We start from the raw sequence: 21,451 nt of genomic DNA on the forward strand, positions 1-21,451 counted from the left end.
ATTTTTACTAATGTAATGGCATCCAGATGGGTTGCCTAATATGTATGCTAGGAGATATATCAGCTGATAGTATTAGATGACAAGGGGCTTGCAGAAGGGATTTCTGCCTCAAATATAAATAATCATGTGAGATAAGATGAAAAGGAATTCTTGCAGTCTCTATCCACCCCACAGGTCTTCTTTGCTTCTGGGTTATGATTGTCCCCTTTAATGCATAGGTGCACAGTGGCCTTCTTCAAATTGGAGCCCTCCAGACGAGTTGGATTACAGTTCCCCTCATCAATCAGGCAACATGGATTTGTTTTCTGGGGATGATGGGCATTAGTCACTGGAATGGTGCAGAGCAGCAGGCTCGGAAAGGCCAGCACCTAAGAGATTAGCTCTCTCTACGTGCTTGCTACAGATAGGAATAAGATCCCTAGGAAAGGAGAGGGGACTCCCTATTCCTGCATTTGCACATAAGCACACCGCCTGCTCCTAAAAGAATTGGATTTTCATCTCTGTCCTGCAGTTTTTGAAAATTCAGATTTGCCTCCTTTCCCTAATTGTGCCTTGGGACAACTGCTTCTGGAAAAGTCTGGCGAATAACTAACCAGAAGGAAGCACCTTCTCCCCTAAAACCTCCCACAGGCCCATTAGAAATGCACAGTGGTTTCATTGTTCCCATTAGGAATACCCCTAACCCACCACCCCTCCCCAATTCCCCTTAAAAAAAAAGCTACTGCCTAGCTGTGGAATGAAAACAAATCATCCACAGTTGGCGACTGAGCAGGAGGCCCACAAAGGGCGTTCCTCGTTCTTAACATTCATTGATTCCAAGGGGCCGAAAATACCATTTTCAAAGCTGCTTCTCTGACTTTCTGGACCAGGAAAACATGCTCTGTCCTTAACTGCAGTTAGAGAAGGAGATCCTTCTTTTTGACGTACCCACTTTTGGAAATGGCTGTAGCACACTCTCTAGAGGTTTCCCATGTCCTTCTGCAAGCAGTGTGGATAATTTCCAAAGGGACAATTGAGGGTAGAATCTTGAAGGCAAATGCATGTCTTAAGACAGTAGGCTTTTGTGAGTTATAGTCTGCTTGTCAGATACACTGGAATACACACACACACACACACACACACACACACACACACACACGTCTCAGAGCTGGGATAGACAATGAAAAATAGTGCAGGGAATACAAAAGAATGAAACGAAGATGTGCAAGAAGTACATAATCATTGCCTGTTGATAGATGCCATTAAAACAGTTCTTGAATGCAAAACAGATATATTTGTGTATTGGAAAACTGAATAAAGTGTGGCAGTGAGAATAGAAACCTTAGGGAACAGTGTAAACCTTCATTCCAGCTGAGTTCTTTCACAGTGAGACTCTTTCCTCAAAGGATGGATAAATAGTGTGGCAAATTGACAACAGGTTTTGTCATTAACAGTTGGATCCAGACTCTGCAGATCTCCTCAAGTTGGCAAATGGTTTTTAGTTGTCAAAAGCTCTCAAGGGATCCACGTTTTCAATTCTCTTAATTCCCATGCTAGGAGATGCACAGCTTTCAGAAATGGGAATATATTTTGTGGCCCAAGAGAATGTATTCCTACAGGACTAGATATCTGGATGGCATAGAGACGCATGTCATATGGGAGGAAAGCAGAAACAGCTATTCACTACACTAGGCCCCAGGCAGCAGCCAAGTGAAAGCTACATTGCTTCAGATTGTAGGTAGGGATGATATGGTTTTAAACACTCTTCACATAAAACGTGGCTCGCCTACCAGAGACTCAGAAATGCTACCCTATTCTGCCTGCTATTGCAATTGTGTTGGTTCAGAATTCCATCATCTCATTCTGTGTAATCAAGGTTACTTTTAGCATCTGGCTAAACTGAGGCTATTCGGGGGTTTATAAACTATAGCAGCTGGGTTCAAGCAATCTTAACAACAAAAATCAAGGGAATTGCAAGAAAGCAAAATGGACTATTACAAGGAGATATATGGCTGCTGCCTTCAAAGAGCCATGTCTCTACCATAACACCTGATTAAGTGACATTTTCTTGCCCTCATGCCAATCCACTGGAGGTTATTGTCAAGGGACGAGGAGAAATGAAGCACTCAAGAAGCAGCTGGGCCTAGGAGCCTCCTGATCTCGGTGCTCGGAGATCCAAATTCACTGATCTTGTTCAAATGCTACTTTTGCATCGTGAGATGATGATCAGGACTGCACAACATTTTCAAGGAAAACAAGCATTTCCTATGGTCTCACTGACCAGTCCTTGAATTCAGGGGTTTGTTTAAATCACCATGAGAGGTAATGCCATCAGGGGGCAGCGTTAGCAGCATCCTTCCACCTCCTCTCTTTCTCTGACTCTATTCACAGTGAGCACAAGGCAGTGAATGCCAAGGCCTTCTTTGCCCCATCAGGTCAGAATACATCTGAAAAGGCTATTAAAAAAAACAACGGAACAACAGAACAGAAAAACAGAATTGGAAGGGACCTTGGAGGTCATCTGGTCCAACCCCCTGCTCAAGCAGGAAAACCTATATACCATTCCAGATAAACGGCTGTCCAATCTCTTCTTAAAAACCTGCAGTGACGCAGCAGCCACAACTTTTGAAAGCAAACCATCAATGATTCTTATTGTCAGGATTCAGGAAATTTCTCCTTAGTTTTAGGTTGGATCTGTCTGTAATACTCTACATTTTTACGTGTTACTTTTTTTTTTTTTTGCCTTCAAGTGCTTTGGAGAATAGGTTGCCCCTCTCTTCTTTGTGACAGCCTCTCAAATATTGGAAGACTGCTATTATGTCACCCCTAGTCCTTGTCTTCGTTAGTCTAGACATATCCAATTCCTGCAACCATTCATTGTATGTTTTAGCCTTTGTTGCTCTTCTCTGTACTCTTTCTAGAGTCTCAACATCTTTTTTGTAGTGTGGTGACCAAAACTTTATGCAATATTTCAAGTGTTATCTTACCAAAGCAGTATATACAAGGAAGTCTTCGACTTACGACCACAGTTGAGCCCAAAATTTCTGTTGCTAAGTGAGACATTTGTTAAGTGAATTTTGCTCCATTTTACGACCTTTGTTGCCACAGTTGTTAAGTGAATCGCTACAGTTCTTAAATTAGTAATACAGTTGTTAAATGAATCTGGCTTCCCCAATGACTTTGCTTGTCAGAAGGTCACAAAAGGTGATCACATGACCCCGGGATACTGCAACCGTCATATAGACAACCGTCTGAATTTCAAGCACACGACCATGGGAATGTTGCAATGGTTGTAAGTGTGAAAAATGGTTATAACTCACTTTTTTCAGTGCCACTGTAACTTTGAACAGTCACTAAGCGAACTGTTAAAGTCAAGGACTACCTTGACATGATATTTGATGTGATCTTGTTATTATTCCTCTTTTGAGGCAACCTAAGACTGCATTGGCTTTTTTGGCAGCTGCAACACACTATTGGCTCATACTTAAATGTTTGTCCACTAGGACCCTACTAGATCCCTCTCACGATTATTGCTGTTGAGCCAGGTACCACGTATTCTATAACTTTGAAAGATACAGTTCAGTGGTCGCAAGATCACATTTGCCATCTCCTTTAGAACTTTGAGATGTAATCCATTTCTGGTGATTTAAACTCATCTAGGGTGGACAGGTGTTGTCTTACCATTCTCTTACCTATTCTGAATTCTATTCCTAGTCTGTCTTTTACGCTTCTGCTTTTGGTAGATTGGGGTGTTTTTTTCCTTTTGTGTGAAGACAGATGCAAAGAAAGAATTAAGCAGTTCTGTTTTCTCCCTGCTTCCTGTCACTTCCTTACCATCTTCTCTCACTAGTGGACTGATCATTTCCTTGACTTTTTTTTACATATTGAAACTTTTTTAAAAATTATTTTTGACATTTGTTTCAAGTTTAGTTCATCCTGAGCCCAGCTTTCCAGACTTCATCCTTGCAGATTCGAGCTATATGCTGATATTCTGCCTTAGTTAAGTGTCCCTCTTTTCATTTTTTATACTTGTTCTTTTTGTCTTTCAGTTAACAGAATTCCTGCTGGTTTTTCTTAGATCTCTTTTTTTTTCCAATGGCATTATACTGGACTGGGCCTTTATAATTTCATTTTTCAGAATTTCCCAAGCTTCCTGAGTTGTTTTCCCCTTTAATATTTTCATCCATGGAATCATTCCCAGGCTCTAAGTTTAAAGTCTAAGATATTAGCTTGATTTTGTTCCATTTTATTCTGTCTGTACTATATTGAATTCCAATATGACACAAGCCCAGCTTTCTCTGAACTCTCCATTAAGTATGAGAGAGATGTATATACCTCTCTTATCTATTTATTTATTGTCCATCCTTTGTTGTTTTTATAAATATCTTGTCCTATTTTCCACAGAACCACCCTGTACAGTGGGTTGGGCTGAGAAACAGTGACTGGCCAAAAGTCACTCAGCCAGCTTTCTAAGCCAGGTCTAGAACTCATAATCTTAGTTCCATACACAGCATTGGCAGGGATCCCCAGTCAGTCCTTCAGCCTAGATTCTTTACAGCTAAGCCCATTTATTTCTAGCTTAGCCAGGATGTATGAAGAATCACAGCAGGGTTAGCTTTCTAAGAAAAGTGCTGGACAATGGGAAACTTAGGAATGGACCTTTTCCCGCTGGCAGAAACTCTTCCTTACCTGCCCTTGCACTGTCTCCCGTCTTCCCATAGAGCAGTGGTTCTCAACCTGTGGGTCGGGACCCCATTTGGGGTCGAACGACCATTTCACGGGGGTCGCCAAACAAGGCTGTCCACCATTTTTTCCCCCTTTTCTTTGGCCACGCCCCTGGCACATGGTGATGTATAAGTGGTTGGGGGTCACAACAATATGGGGAACTGTATTATGGGGTCACAGCATTAGAAAGGTTGAGAACCACTGCCCTAGAGGCTAAGTTGTCTTCATGCAGTCTAAAAGCTCCCCCTTACTTCAAATACTCATATGCTTTCCCTTTTCTGAGGCTGTCATAACTTAAAATGACTGGTCGTAAGTTGAGGGCTACATGTATGTAACTCTAGTGAATAATTAGATCTGAAGGGCAGAGAACTTTGGTGAATTTCACTGTTAATACTCTACTTAGGCATGAATCCATTTAGAAGAATTAAAAAAACAGGTTGCAATATTAAACTTTCTTACAAGGGCTGTTCAACTCTGTTTTGATATTTTTCAATCCACTAAGAAATCGCCTAGGCCAGGGGTAGGCAACCTTGGCTCTTTTATGACTCGTGGACTTCAACTCCCAGAATTCCTAAGCCAGCCATGCTGAGGGGAAAGGGAGAGGTTTCCAAGCTGAGCCATGCTGGCTCAGGAATTCTGGGAGTTGAAGTCCACGAGTCATAAAAGAGCCAAGGTTGCCTACCCCTGGCTTAGGCAGAAACTCCTTTCATGTGGCCTTTCTCACACTTTGGCTGGTCTCAGCCTAGAAACTTGATCTGGCCAACAGTTACTCAAATTGAGCTGCAGTATGCAGGTAGTCCTTGACTTACAACCACAATTGGGATGGGAAAATTCATAATGAAGCGGTGTAATCATTTAAGTGAGGCATCACTTAAGTGAGGCACCTGACTCAGTGAACATTTTTGTTCCGGTTGTTAAAACAAATTATTTCAGTTAAGCCAGACATCATACGATGGCTATGTGGACCTTCCCTGCTGCTGCTTCTTCACTGACTTGGCTTGTCAGAAGGTCATGTGATTCTGGGACACTGAAACCATTGTAAATGCAAATGGATGGCTAAGCGCTCAGATTCTAATCTCACGGTTGTGGGGATACTGCAAAGACATAAGTGCAAAGACCAATCATAAGTGACTTTTTTCAGTACTAACTTTGAATAGTGGCTAAACAAATGGTTGATAGTCAAGGTCGACTCATAATTTGAACTGACTGCCCAGCTTTTCTGTTACCAAAGTTTCTTATATTTATTCACTGACCTACTCAAACTTTTGGGTAGGCTTTTGTAATACCCTTCCTTCAGCCCAGTGATAGAGTAGATCTCCCAACCCACCCACCCCACAAAGGCCCATCCTCTCTGCCCCTGTGGCACATGAGTGATAGAAAGATAATACAATATTCTTTCATATTGCAGATTTTATATTTATTTATGAGACTTATATACCGCTTTAAGTGCAAGCACTCTCTAAGTGGTGTACACCAGTAAGCAATGTATATATATATTTACATTGCCCCCAACAATCTGGGTCCTCATTTTACCTACCCCGGAAGGATGGAAGGCTGAGTCAACCTTGAGCCGGTGAGATTTGAACCGCTGACCTGTTGAACACAGTCAGCTAAAGTGGCCTGCAGTACTGCACTCTAACTGCTGCGCCACCTCGACTTATTTTTCCCATTCTAACAGCAATCCCTGGACCATCAGACAGTTTCTATATTGATTTTCTGCTGGCTGGTAAGGTCTTTTATACTGTTTAACCTATAATGCTACAAAGTATGTGTATGTATCCATATAATGGAAGAAAAAAATCCTGAAGAAAAGGCTAAAGTATAACAAAATTAATGGGCAGTATACAAAACTCATTTACTCATACAGTAACTGCTGGGATATTCAAGTTGTTTTGAAGTATTTCTTCATGCAGGAAAATGACAAAATCTCCTATACATCCTTCCGGGGTAGGTAAAATGAGGACCCAGATTGTTGGGGGCAATGTAAATATATATATACATTGCTTACTGGTGTACACCGCTTAGAGAGTGCTTGCACTTAAAGCGGTATATAAGTCTCATAAATAAATAAATAAATAAATAAATAAATAAATAAATAAATAACCTTTCCCAGTTCTATTACTGAGAAGATAATGGGCCCCAGAATGATTTTCATTAAAAACACAAATAATCAACACCTTTTCATTCCTTGTAATCTCTTTAATACTGTGAAATACTTTTCTTTTTTAAAATACAGTATTTTCTGAGGTAGACCATTACAGTTCAAACGCATTTCTTTTCAGACATTAATAAGACATGAATTAAATACTTTCATGTACAATATGTTGCAAAATGAGGTAGAAATGGTTACAGAGGATGTACAAAAAGTCAAAGACGATTTAGAAAAAAAAAAAGCCCTTTTCAAAATTCCAGTACCACTTTTTGGAGGAAAACAACAACAACAAAAGGACAAAATAAGCAATCTTCCTGAGGTATATTACATTGCTATCTATGAGACAGGTTTGCAGTGAAGGCACTAAAATGATATGAAGAGACTGTGCCTGCTGCTATGACCAGTTCCTGTTGTAAAAACTGAACAATCTTTACTGTAGAACTTCATATATCCAGGGCCATTAGAAGTTGCAGTTTGATGATGTCTGTCTGGACATTTATCTGGATTTACTAACTAGCAGCTTCCCTTATCTCCTCCAATGGCTTTTATAGACTATTGCCACCAGATTCTATTTCTAGTGCTGCATTTAATGGGAGACCCTTCTGGATTGGGAGAATCCAAGTTCTAAGACCACATCCTTCATTCACACAGAATTCTGCCCAATCCTGTTGGGCTTCCTTACTATCCTGCATTAAAGGGGGGGGGGAACAATCTAAGGATACAGCTGAGGTTTCTCTGTAGCTAGGTTTTGCCTAGGAACACGGAAAATTGTGGACACAGCTATCTTTTGCATTACAGGTAGCCCTCGACTTACGACCACAATTGAGCCAAAAATTTCTGTTGTTCAGTGAGACATTTGTTAAGTGAGTTTTACTCCATTTTAAAACTTTTCTTGCCACAATGGTTTAGTAAATCACTGTAGTGGATAAGTTACTAACCTGGTTGTTAACTGAATCTGGCTTCCCCCTTGACCTTGCTGGTCAGACGGTTGCCAGAGGTGATCACGTGACCCCGGGGGACACAGTGACCGTCATAGATATGAGCCAGTTGCCAAGCGTCTGAATTTTGATCACGTGACCATGGGGATGCTGCAAAGGTCGTAACTCTGAAAAACGATCATAAGTCACATTTTTCAGTGCCATTCTAACTTTGAATGATCACTAAATGAACTGTTGTAAGTCAAGGACTACCTGTACAGCAAAGCCTGAGCTTTGTTTTTAAGAGGAGATCGGTTAAGTTTTATAGTCTACCGAGTTCCTCCCAAGCATTTGGAAAGCCAGTGGTCTATTGGAAGAAAAAAAAACTTGTATCTTATAAAGTAGGTTAAAGACATACTGTATAATCTAGCAAGAATTAATAGAGTCCTCATGCATGAAGCTAATATGCTGGATTTAATCCCCCAAGCAGAATCCCATTCAAAAGCTAAGGGGGGGGGAGTGGCTTTCCCAACCCAGACCCCATTGCCACCACCTCTTGCCAAAAGGTGATTCTCCAGAAGCCGAAGGAAGAAGATTGATGAACCTCCTCCAATCTGCCCAGGAAATGTTCTGTGACATCAGGAACCCTGATCTAACACTGGACGGGTGTTGCGTTGTGCCTTTCTGATGTTTTGTGCTCTCGACCAGATATACAAAAGTATACATTTGAAGGGGCATCTTTTGATAGCAGGTTTACGATTCATGACCGAATCACAGCTTGCGAACTGATTCCCAAATGCATGCTGCTTATAAAGAGGTGGTTTGATAAACCTGATAAAATTTTATCGATGGGTGGAGGATGAAAATGAGAAAGGCGATGAAAATGAGAAAAAGACACTGCTTCAAAAATTTTAAAGGCTAACATTTAAACCCAAACACTGTTCAGCAAGCATGAATTACTTTCACTGGGTCCCCGATAGATTCCGTAACTGTCTAAAGGTAGGGGAGCTGTTCCGTTTACAATGTGTGGTAAATTGCAGCCCATATATGCACACACGTATATGAACATGTGTGTGCAAACACAATGGAGGATCATTAAAAGTATGTAGTTGCAATGAGCAAAGAGATGTTGCCACTGGAGTCTGCATTGGCACCCTCCAGCTTTCAGTAATTCCACCTAGCTAGATCAGGAGCTTAGATGAATAGAACTGACAATATTAATGAACTGAACTGAAGCAAAAGGGAAACAAATATCATTCAATATGAAGTGGGGGGAAAATGGAAGCAACCTAATATTTTTCCTCTTCCTCATAAGCACATGCAAAGTTACACTTGGCAAATGCTTCTCTCCTTGGGGAATAAATCCTCTCAATCTGACGAATCACTGCTACACCTACACTTTATTTCAATTTCACTAGTTCTGATTTTAAATTGGCACATGGAAACCTCCTGCATTAATGGGAGCAGCTAAATGAAGACTAAACTTCAAAGGCAGCATATCTCTGCATACCAGTGTGCTGACAAGAAACAATTAGGAAAGGATGCTGTATGTATATAGCTCCTGAAGATGTATAGCTGGATATTGTCACTGATTGAGTAAAGGATTACATATAGATGAATAATTGATAGAACTAGAACCTGTGTATAAACTCAAATCTGGTATCTGAATTTCAAACTCCAAACTAGACATCTGATTTATTTCCACATTTGAAACCCAGTGCTTACTTTCTTGGAAGGCAAACCGGCAAGATTAACAGAAAGGTAACAACTCCAAGACCAAAAGCTAGACACCCATCGAAGTGAGTCCTGAACTTCAAACACCAACCACTCCAAATACTTTTCAGTTAATTCCTATAAATTAATTTCCTAATCTCAGAATCCCAAAAGTTGTCCTGCCCAAAAAAACCCAAAAACGCTCTATTATTAAGGGTTTCCTGCTTCACCTCAGAAAAGGCAAAAAATAAACATGCTAATGAAGCAGACTAGATCAGCTTTACTTTCTAGGATCTAATCTCATACCTTGCCTGTTTTCCCAAGTTTCTCAAAACCAAAGAAAATTGGCTTTGTTTCAAAAGAAAATAATCTGGAAAGCTGGCCAATTATAAGCCAACCTCCTTCAGTCTTCCTTGATCCATGTCCCCACAAAGTATACAAATTCACACAACACCCCAGCCCAATAGCTAGGAACAGACTAGGTGCAGCACCTACAAATCTCATATGATTCTCATCTTAATTTATTGACAAAAAGAATAATACAACACTCTTATGAGGATACAATGTACAATGCACCAAGAGAAAAGTCTCCCCGCTGCATCTTATCTTAATACTGTACAATCTACCACCACAAAACATCTTCAAGAGGAGGATGCCTGTGAATTACTTGCCTCCCACAGTCAAAGGTCAAGGAGGTTATTAAATCTTTGGTGCCTGAGTAGTCCTGGAGCCTGAACAGAATCACTGTCACATTATATTTCTAGCAGAAATTCCATTGAATGTCTCATGGAGAACATTCTATAGTGGATCCAAACACTATTTACACAATCTGTATTTCGTGCAAAGAAATTTGAATTCAGTGCTCAAATGTGCAGTTGCATGGTTTCCTAAAATGCATTAGCCACAATTTATTTTGAAACAGGCTCATCTAGTGTGAAGAGAGAAAAAGAAAGGGAGGGAACCCACTATGCTTCAGCAAAATAAAAGCAGGCTAATTCTACTTTATCGAGGCCATCGGGAAAAGTATTTCTGTTTCACCTCGAAACACACAACCGGGAAGAGTAAGAATTTTCTTTTATCACAAAATGTTATCATTTTCAGAAAAGTGTACCATACTCTGTACTATATTGGGTGTTGTAGAATTCTACATTGCAGCAAACTTTAGCTGAAGGAGAAAAGTTGCTGAATTTTGTAATGTAGGCTGCAATTGGCAATTGTTCATTATATAACTGAAACAAAAAAATTGTATTGTGCCTTCACAATATTCAATGGTCTTGGAAAGTGTTACATTGGGAGGACCTTCATCTCCAAACAAGGTCTGGTCTTATATGTGTGTGATTCTTTTCTGATGTTTATTTATATCTATGTATGGTTGCCTATGAGATGAATACTGCTTTGTTGGAAGCTTCTATTCAAGCCTCAAGAAAGTGCTAATTTAATTTCTGATCTCAGATGATACTTTTTATTGTTGTTTGTTCCCACACTAGCCCAGATAGGAAAAGATCATCATCAGGCAAATGAAATGCAGGGGAAAAACCAACCTATGCTTTCTAATGCTGAGATCTTGATTAGTTTTCCCCTTACCCTTCAGCTCCTATCCAACATTTTGAAAAATAGCTGACATCACACCTATAAATGGTCATCCCAGACAGGAGAAGCAAAAATGGCCGGGAACAGGGAAAAACCACAATCTTGCTTAATGAGGGCTAAAGGTGGACAGAGAAACCAAAGGAAAAAAAGGCAGAGAAAGGAGAATTTGAGATGTTCCACATGGGGAGGAGATCATTTGACCATAATAAATATGGAGTGGTCTAGGCTGAAATCTCTCCCCATTCCACTAAAAGAAGAAAAAGAGGGGTCTGTATATATACAGGAATATACAATCTTAAGGAAAGCAGATAATAAAAACACAACCCTTTGATGGAAACCTGATAACTTCCTTCACAGTCATTCAGAAGTCAGTGGCTTTTCAACAGAATAAGAAACAAGGAGACAAATGCCTACTATCCTGTGGATGTTCAGGTAATCCTCAACTTATGACCAGAATCGGGCCAGAATTTCTATGGCTAAGCAAGGCAGTTAAGTGAGTTACCCCAGATTTTATGGGCTTTTTTGCCACGTTAAGTGAGTCATGCATTCATTAAGCAAATCAGGGCCCCTCCATTGATTCACTCGTTGGAAGCTGGCTGGGAAGGATGCAAATGGTGACCACAGGACCCCCGGGATGCTGCAACCCCTGTAAACCATGCCGGCTGCCAAGTGCCCAAATTGTGATCACATGACCATGGGGATGCTGCAATGGTCGTAAACAGTGGTGGGATTCAGCCGGTTCACATCACTTCGGCAGAACCGGTAGCCAATTTTTTGTTGTCCAGGCCCAGAATGGACTTCCGGAAGCGGCTTCCACACAGAGAACCAGTTGTTCACATATTTGAATCCCACCACTGGTTATAAGTGTGATCGTAATTTTGAATAGTCGCTAAATGACTGGTTGTAAGTTGAGCACTATTTGAGGACTGCAGAAAACTACAGAAGTACTTAACTCTTCTTCCAGTTTATTATTCCCTGGAAACCTTCCATTCCAGCTATTTCCTCTAGTTTTCTGGCAGTTCCCCCCCCCCCCATTCCAGTCATATGATTCAGCTTGTGGAAGTAATTCTAGGGTCTAGCTGGGACAGACAGAAGGAAGAACAGCTTCCCTTATTTGTTCTTCCCATCCTTCATTTAAAAAAATGTTCAGGAAAAATGACTGTTAAGTGAATGTGCAGCTGACCTCTGATTTGGGGAAAAACAACATTTCAGGTTGCTTCCTCAGTGAGAAAAAAAAATCAGAAAATTCCCTACAAATGTTTATCAATCACTAGGCTCACAATGACTTATAAATTGCCAGGTGATCTTGAGAATACAACAAAAAATAAGGGCATGTGAATTAGAAAGGAAAAATCAACAGACATTATAATGAATAAAAAAGAGATGGAATATACAAAAGAGAGAGAGGTTTTCACAAAGCAATAATAACGGCAGGAAAATATAAATATAAGAAAAAAATAAACCTCGATCAGAATAATGTTCCATTAATTCCAAAATAAAGTGCTAACTGATCAAACTGAATTTTCTTACTAAGAAAATCAACCATCTCCCATTACTATTTAACCTACAGCAGGTTTTAACATTGATGGTAATTGATTTTTTTTTTCATTTATTATTAGGAGTTAAGAGATCTTAGGGCAAAAGATGGCTATGAATCAACAAGACCCATAGTAGCAGTAAAGATATTTGTTAAAATATCAAATTTAACCAGAATGGGTGCCATGGGTTTGATTGTCCTAAATTTATCATACAATTTATCTCTTTGTGGGTTTTAGTTTCAGATTTGCAAACTAAATAACTGTATGATAGACTATTAATACACATAAACCTAATGAAAGGTCTTCACCTAATAAAAGGATCAAGGATCACTTCTGTGATCCTCTTTCTTCTCCACATTTTTGGTTTTCACAGTAAGGAGCCAAGGGGCTAAAAGCTGGAAAGAAAAAAAACAAAAACAAATGGGAAGACTGGAAGTTTAACCCTTACTTTTCTGTTATGCAAATTCTCCCAAATGCAATATTTTCCAAGCAGATGATTACACTGTCCAATTATATAGCATCAAGGGCTGACCTAGATGGAAGCGTGAGCATCAGCTCTTAAATCAACATTTAGAGAGGACTTTTATTGAGTGGTCCATTCAGTGATCGATGGATGAAGAGGTTGGTCTTTTTTTCAATATAGTATTTATTGTATGCAAAGTGCCTAATGAAATCCTCTTAAAGTCTGAGAGAGACAGGTCTCCATTACAAAATGGGAAAAATGAGGTTGGAAGATTGTGACTTATCCAAAGACACCCATTAAATCCACATCTGAACTGGGAGTCTTCTGAATCAGCTCTGTTTTTCTGATATTAAGTGCTTTGGTTTAACAGAAACATAAATGACAATTGACTGCTTAAGCCACAACTGTAGGGTTTACAACTTTCAGCCAGCTTTTTAACTCAGCAATGTTTGTTTTCATTTGGTACAGGGAAAAAATCCTAAATGGAATCAAGTAGTTAATCTTTGCTTTGGTTTTGTCTCTGGATCATCTCAACTGTGATCCTTAAGCAGCTAATAAAATCCAGATCCCTTATATAATTTAAATTCCTAATCTGATAACTAGACTTGCAAAGAAGTCCATCTCTTGATTAAAGAAGAGATGATCTTTAGAGATGTTAAGCGGAATTTCTGGCTTCTTCTAAAACAGGGCTGAGGAACTATGACCAATTTCTAGAATTCTGGGAGTTGAAGTCCTTAAGTCATAAAAAGGCCATAGTTCCCCACCTGTTCTAAACCATATGGGATTATTATTTACTTTGGCTAATTAATTTACAGTAATAAGATGTTTCAGAATCTAAGGGACTGGTTTGGACAAAACTCAGCAGCACTTTTTCGTGAAGCTGCTGATAAAAACAGGATCGCCAACATGATCGCCAACGTCCGATAAAGGATATGGCACAAGAAGAAGAAGAAGGAAGAGGTGTGAAGTCACCAGTAAGACATTGCAAGGGAGCCTGTCATTGAGTGCTAAATGCAAATGCGAGTGCTTGTTCTGTCTCCTACTTTAATGCTGTGCTTTACATGCAAATTATATTGACCTTATTGAGATATCCTTATAACTGTAGAATATGGAAGTATCTCTAAAGTACCTATTTAAAGATGTCACTCATCCCCTAATAGTTCTTAAGCCAATTACATTTCTCTGGTTCTGTCCACATGGATTTGGGTTGGATCCAGATTTAGCTATATTTGAAATAGAGTAGATATTGATGTATCCCAAACAAGACTCCTGCTGGCATCAGAATTTGCACTAAGCCATAATGTTTGGTACTGCTCTAAGGCATTGTGGTTTATAAACCAGTACTTTGGCAAAAGAAGTATATCTCACCTGAGAAGCTTCCACCTAAACAGGTGTCTTCTATCTGATGGAATTTAACAACTCTATTGTATTTTTACTCTCTATTTGTGGAAAAGGAAAACACATTATTGGTTTGCTATCGCATTTTGGCAAGGCAGTTTTGAGGGGAAGGCAGAATTCCAGGGATTGTAGAAAGAGTCTGGGTGCCATTAAAATCCAGCCTACTCCTCAATAGGGAACTTAGGTTTGACTTACTGCACTATGAATATACAAATGAAATTCTTTATAAACTTTTTAATAACTTATTTTCCCATATAGTCAGATGGTTCCTATCTACTATAGTAATTTTAATATTTGGAGATTTACCTTTGATCAATTTCTCTCCATATTCCAAGAAGTGTTTTTTGTAAACTTTTACAAAATGGGAATATTTAGATGCAAGAATTGTCAGTTTCTTCTCCAAAACTAACTTTGGGGTTTGAAGGATTTTGAGGGGAGATGGGGACAAAAGATGACTTAACTCTGCAGGTGTATACATTGAGGCCTCATATTATACTCAATCTGGGATATACATATTAAACTAGCAGGTTCTATCTCAGTGTTTCTCAACCTCAAGCACCTTTAATTGCATGCTTGCTGGGGAATTCTGGAAGTTGAAGTCTACACATCCTAGAGCTGCTGAAGTTGAGAAACACACCACTCTATTAGAATTATTCAGTATGGCAACATACTGTAACAACAATAACAACAAAATGACAATGCAAAGTAGGCACATGAGAGTCTCCTGCCATGTATCTCCTGCTTGAGAAGGTACAAGTCTCTCCTAAGTCACATGATTCCATTTTCAACTGTATTTTCATAAAGGCAGGATTTCTTATATGCTTACACAGAGGGTAACATTATTCACTTACAGAAACATTTACAAGACATGCCCTCCATTTACTTACACACAAACCTATAAATGGAACAGTACAGAGTATAAACCTACATAGATTACCTCTTAAATTGTGACTCCCAGGTCAGGGGGCAAAAATGCAAGAGGCAGAAAAAAACAAATTGTGCAGGGATGGTTGGAAATAAATGTTCTAGCTCCATAGTTGACGTACCTTCCCCCTGCTCTGGGATGGATCAGAGCAGGGGTCTTCAAACTTGGCCCTTTTATGACCTGTGGACTTCAGCTCCCAGAATTCCTCAGCCAGCATGCCTGGCTGAGGAATTCTGGGAGTTGAAGTCCACAAGTCATAAAAGGGCCAAGTTTGAAGACCCCTGGATCAGAGGATTAGATTTAGTAGAAGCTTCTCAATCTTGAACGAAGAACCTAAAAGGGCACCATTATTCATCTACTAACTTCCTTCTCCACATGCAGACACTCATTGAATCCTATAGGCCAGGTTTCCCCAGTCTGGCTCCTAGAATTCTCAGAAATGCCCATGTTAGCTGGAGAATTCTGGAAGATTCAACCAGGAATTTGAGGGCAACCAAGTTAGAGACTGTGCCATGGCCCTTGGGATAATTTGACAGGGACCACAGGTCCATGTTTTGTTTTGCTTTGCCTCAAAATATTTTGGGAATCTCAAATGGACATTTTCTTTTATTATGGAAATCTTACTATATGAGGTCCTATGAAAAGCATAGGAAAAGGAAACATGACTTGGCCATTTGGAATTTGGAAATGTGATAAAAAGATTCCTTTAAAAAGTGGTACTAGCCATGGCTTTGAAACTACAATACTAATACTTCTTATTCTTTGAAGACACATTACTCCACCTAAATGCTATGGCAAAAATGCTTTCTTTAAACAAAAAGAAAGTAAGTTATGGCATTATATATTGTGAAACACCCCTGAAATACATTCAACTTTCACCTTTGTAACAACTTCAAGTTTATTCTTGCTTTTTTTTCTCTTGTGCACCTTATAAAGCACATTTGTAATCCCTCCAAATCATTTTTATTTTCCTTGAGTTAAAAAAAATGCAAACATTCTTTATTTTTTGAGGTAAATTATTTTTCCTGAGTAGTTAAAAAAAGGGAAAAAACCACTACTACATACATTAGAAAAATAAAAAAGAGCCTAGCTTATTCAACAATCTACATTTTTAAAATATCCCAACCCCCTTCTCTCAAAACATATTGATGCCATCTGCTTTATGGTAAGATATGCCTCTGAAAAATGAGTCTGTTGAGAAATAATAAGTGAATGACCCATAGGTTGTTACCTATAGGACAACCTTCCCTAATTAGAGTTTGACAAAATCATGGGATTCTGCCAGACATCATGCTTGGAAAAAAAATTTGTTTTTTGGGAACTTTGCAAGCCAGGCAACACCAGCATTGATAGTGGTGGGAATTTTTATACACCACGATGTTGCTGCCAGCCTGCCATTTTGCTGTTGTAAATATTATAAAATGTGGATGGTGTAGGTTAGAAGTGAATTGAATTGTGAGGTATTTGTATCTTCTTCTTTTTTGGCTATTTTTATGCAGGGCTTCCCTGAGACCTGAACATTATTTCAAGAGTTTCTCCAGGGTAAAAAGATAGAGAGAGGCTGCAACAGAAATGTGAAGAGTCAGACAGAAGTGTTTGAGGTGTGCAGCACTAAAAAGGAGCTGGAAACGGGGTAATACCTGGCAGAATATTTTACAATGCTGTCTGGAAAGGGTTGATTAGAAAAACAGATCAATAATAAATAGGTTATCCTGAGTTCATTGAGCAACTACTTTTCATTAACATAGAGATCTGACAACCACCACATAAACTTTCAGTCATTTTTAAAGAAACAAGCTGCATGTCAGTCTAGGGGAGGACTTGCATCCAATTGGTGTGGCTTTTTGCTTTTAAAGAGATGAAAACTACTTCTCACCCTTTCCCATGTTTTCATAGGGAAGGAGATATGAGACTCTCAGAAACTGGAACCCACAGCGCCCCAAGACCTTTAAGAGCAAACAGAGAATTCAATGTTTCCAGTAGCTTCCTCTCAAAAAGATTAAACATTATTTGGAAAGAAGAACAGGCGCTTCCACACTAATTGTGAGACCCATACATTTTATCCCATTCCACATACAGGTCCAACTCCTTCTGAGAGACAGCAGGGTGGATCTTGCAGAAAACACTTTCGAAATCTTTGTAGGAGGTGGGTTGGATTTGGCCAGGCAGGCTATGCAGTTTGTTGGTCCCTGCCTGCTGACAGAGCTGGAGGAGCTCACTGCCCGAGTAGCTTTCAGTAAGTTGGACAATGGAGGCCATCTCCCTCTCACTGAGACAGTAGTTTTGCTGAGCTAAAGCATGGTGCAGAATCTGCCGCCTTGCAATGCTGTCTGGCGGGGAGATGTAAAATCGTTTGGCAAACCTTCTTTGGGTGGCTTCATCCAGAGTACCAGGCCTGGTGGTAGTTGCTATGACAACCACATTCTGCTCAGCTGAGGTAGCAAGCTTGTCCAGGTAGGTGAGCAACTGGGACTTCAAGATGGCAGCGTCTTCTAGGACAGATTCCAAGTCGGTGAGGAGAATAACAGCAGGCTGCCTACAGTTGGATATAAAGAAGGTGGTCTGTAGGATTTTCTCAGCCTCAGCCTTCCATTTGGAGACTAAGGCTGTCCCACTGAGCTTCAACAGGGTAGATCCCAGCTGGGTAGAAATGCACCTGCTCAGCAGGGTCTTCCCTACACCACGAGGCCCAAAAAGCAGGATGGTTCTAGGTGGTTGGCTTGCACCAGTATATGCGCCAGGCCTCAGGATGGGCCATACAAGCTCTTCTTCAATGGCAGCTTTGACAGAGACTTGTCCTGCAATGTCCGTCCACTGGACTGGAGGGCCACAGTCAATTACTTTGTTGTTCACCAATTCCAGAATGAAAGGGTCCATGGTTTTCAGCTGTTCTTCTACTGGCTGGCTGCTATTGTCACCACTGAATGCTGACGTTTTGGGCTGCATCCTTAGAGCAAAGGAGTCCCCCTCATGCTCCCCATTGGCAGCTGGAGGAGTGAATTTCTCAAAGCTCTCACTAGCCCTCAGTGGGGCTTCACTAACACTGTAAGCTGGAGAGACCATTCCTTTCATAGCCTGGTTGTTGAACTTTCCAATGGGCTCCTCGGAAGCCACTGTGGTTGCCACCACTCCTGCTCCACTTGGCCTTTTCCCACCTTTGAAAGGCACCTCTGAGCTCCGGCTGAATCCATTCCCTCTACATTCACCATTGTCGGACATCTGATATGGGGACTTTGGTTGCTCATAGCTGTATTTGCGATACCTGCCTTCGCCATCGTCCTCCCCGCCAGCGATATCAAAGGCCTTTCTTTTCAAAGAGCTCCCTGATTCACCACTCAAGGGTGCTACAGAGAGAGGACTCTGGTAGCTGTAACCAGGGACCACAGGAGGGCGAGAGGAAGGAGGGATGGGTGTGGGGGCAGCAATGCCTGTGGGTAAATATGAAGCTGAAGGATGGGGAGGGTGGATGGCACCATAACTGGGCTGGGCTGGGTAGCTCCCTGAAGCGTAATTGTACATGGGTCCTGAAGAAGTATATCCAGGGACAAGGGTGGTGGAAGGATGGCTAGGCTGCAAGAGGCCAGAGCTATGCAGGTGGGTGGATGGGTGCGGAGGGGGAAGTGCTGAAGTGGGCTGGCTGCAATAGCCTGAGGGCAGGTAGGCTCCACTGTAGCCCGACGGATACTCCTGAGATGCCCCGAGGCTGCCAGATGTGGTGGGTCCCCCACAAGTGTTACTGGGATAAATTGAGTCAGACAGGTTAGTGGAAACCACGGGGGATGTACCAAGACTGTTACCCGGTGTGACAGGAGGAGGGACAATCCCCTTGGAGCTGGACAGTCCATCATGCATTGGGGTCAGAGGGTAAACTCCTTCGGCGCTGTGGGCCATTGACCAAGGCTCCATCTCCCCCTTCTGTCCATTGAGGGGTCCGAAGGCACCATCCCCATAGGTGTTGAGTGCTGATGGCCGGTCGTAAGGGGAGTCGAGGACTCCTGAGTACTTCTCCGCATACCTCTTCAGCAGGTTGGAAGCAGTCAGAGCAGAGATGTCATCATTGGCCCAGGCATAGTTGAAGCGCTGCCGACTGCTGTGGTAGAGATCAGATTTGTGGGCAGGTGAGGAGGTGGTGGAGGAGACATCAAGGTGCTGCTCTGGCCACTGATTCAGGGGCTGGGCATGCTCTGGTGTCCAGTGCATCTTTGACAGAGCTAGAAGGAAAGAACAAAGGGACCAGAATTAGCTTTAGATTTAAAAGGAAATGCACCCTGAAACAAACCCAGTGGCGCATTTGAGAATTACCTACGATTATTACTGCACAAAATACATACATATATATATATATATATATATTCATAACAACTATGCAAAGTAGAATAAGCTGGATAAATAAAATTGAAAAAAAATGAAAAAGCTGGGAGTATCTAAACTAAGAATGTACTCTGAGCTTCCTATATGAAGTCCTGAATCAGCCCTGCAGTGTGTCAGCAGCTGGTCAACCTTGGCTATTCTTAGACAGCAAGATACCTATGGATACGTAGCTACTGGAAATACTAGGAATGGAGATTAGACAATGTTGAAAAGGTATACTGCAAGAAAGCAATCGCAAATCACAACTATATAATTCTTCTTCTTCTTCTTGTGCCATATCCGTTATCGGACATTGGCGATCATGTTGGCGATCCTGTTTTTATCAGCAGCCGCACGAAAAGGTGCTGAGGAATTTTGTTCAAACCAGTCCCTTAGATTTTGAAGCTATGATGTTCTTCTTCTGCCTGGACTATATAATTGCCTGGAAATATTATATAAAATCCTATAGTCCCAAGGAACAGAGCTCAATGTGAAGAGTTTACTTTTACTACTAGATAAAGAGTTGTGTAACTGCCTTTCTTTCTACAATAAATCTGAACGCACATTAACATATATGACTAGGGCATGTCATCTGGTTGTTGCATATTAGTTTAATACAGGTAGTCCTCAACTTACAACCACAATTGAGCCCAAAATTTCTGTTGCTAAGCAAAACATTTACTAAGTGATTTTTGCCCCAATTTACGACCTGTCTTGCCACAGTTGTTAAGTGAGTCACTGCAGTTGTTAAGTTAGCAACATGGTTGTTAAGTGAATCTGGCTTCCCCCTTGACTCTGCTTATCAGAAGGTCACAAAAGGTGACACTGCAACTGTCATAAATATGAGTCAGTTGCCAAGCGTCTGAATTTTGATCACATGACCGTGCAGATGCTACGATGGTCGTAAGTGTGAAAAACAGTTATAAGTCACTTTTTTCAGTGTCATCGTAACTTTGAACAGTCACTAAATGAACTGTCATAAGTCTAGGACTACATGTATTAATATCAATAAGATTTTAGCAAGGGAATTTACGGGTTCTTTTTAAATATATTGCATTAATAGTCACTTCTGTTGTACAAGTGTGGACAACCTACAGGCTGAATGCAGCCCACAATTCCCCTTTTATAGCTCTAAATGGCCCCTTTGCTCCCAGTTGCTAAAAAAAACCACAACATATTACTTTTTTTTGCCAGTTTGAAGTGGGGAGCATTTAAATAGTAGTAAAAGCCAGAAAATATAATTAGAAAATTAAGAAATTTCCAAAATTCTGCCAGAGAAGTATCTAACATCTTATCTAACTATTAAATGCAGCAGCCTTTAGTAAAGCTAAAGCCATTTATAGTATGTAATCTACTATGCAATCTATAATTCAGTTTACACCTATAGTTTGGTTTTTATAAATATAATATTGATTGCTAGTTTCTTTCTGCTTGTGGTCTTGTCTGGTGTGCAACAACTCAAAACTATGTACATTATTCCAAATGTGACTATATCTCAGATTTTGGGAGATTTCCAGCCTGTGAAGTAGAGTTATCCCTGTTCTGAATGTCATACCTCAATGAAACAAGACTTTTCCCTCCAACCATCCAGGTGGCTCTGTGCCTCTCTGTGCTCAATAGAATTGGCCTTTTTACCTGCTGGTGAAAGCAGGGATGAGCTCCATGCCTCCAACATCAGAAGACTGACTCTGTGGGGCAGGC

General features: G+C 40.6%; 1 protein-coding gene across 1 annotated transcript in view; it reads right to left on the bottom strand.

Moving 5' to 3' along the window:
• Positions 1–11,879: 11,879 nt before the first annotated feature.
• Positions 11,880–21,451, bottom strand: part of FIGNL2 (fidgetin like 2) — a 70,106-nt gene continuing 60,534 nt past the window's right edge. Inside the window, exon 2 of the mRNA XM_039337308.1 lies at positions 11,880–19,611. Coding sequence (XP_039193242.1) covers positions 17,438–19,600 — 2,163 coding nt within the window. The 5' untranslated portion in view covers positions 19,601–19,611 and the 3' untranslated portion in view covers positions 11,880–17,437. The remainder of the gene's footprint in view (positions 19,612–21,451) is intronic.

The sequence above is a fragment of the Crotalus tigris genome, unplaced genomic scaffold, assembly GCF_016545835.1.
Source record: "Crotalus tigris isolate CLP2741 ecotype Arizona unplaced genomic scaffold, ASM1654583v1 scf7180000017674.1595824, whole genome shotgun sequence".
NCBI classification, from domain to species: domain Eukaryota; kingdom Metazoa; phylum Chordata; class Lepidosauria; order Squamata; family Viperidae; genus Crotalus; species Crotalus tigris.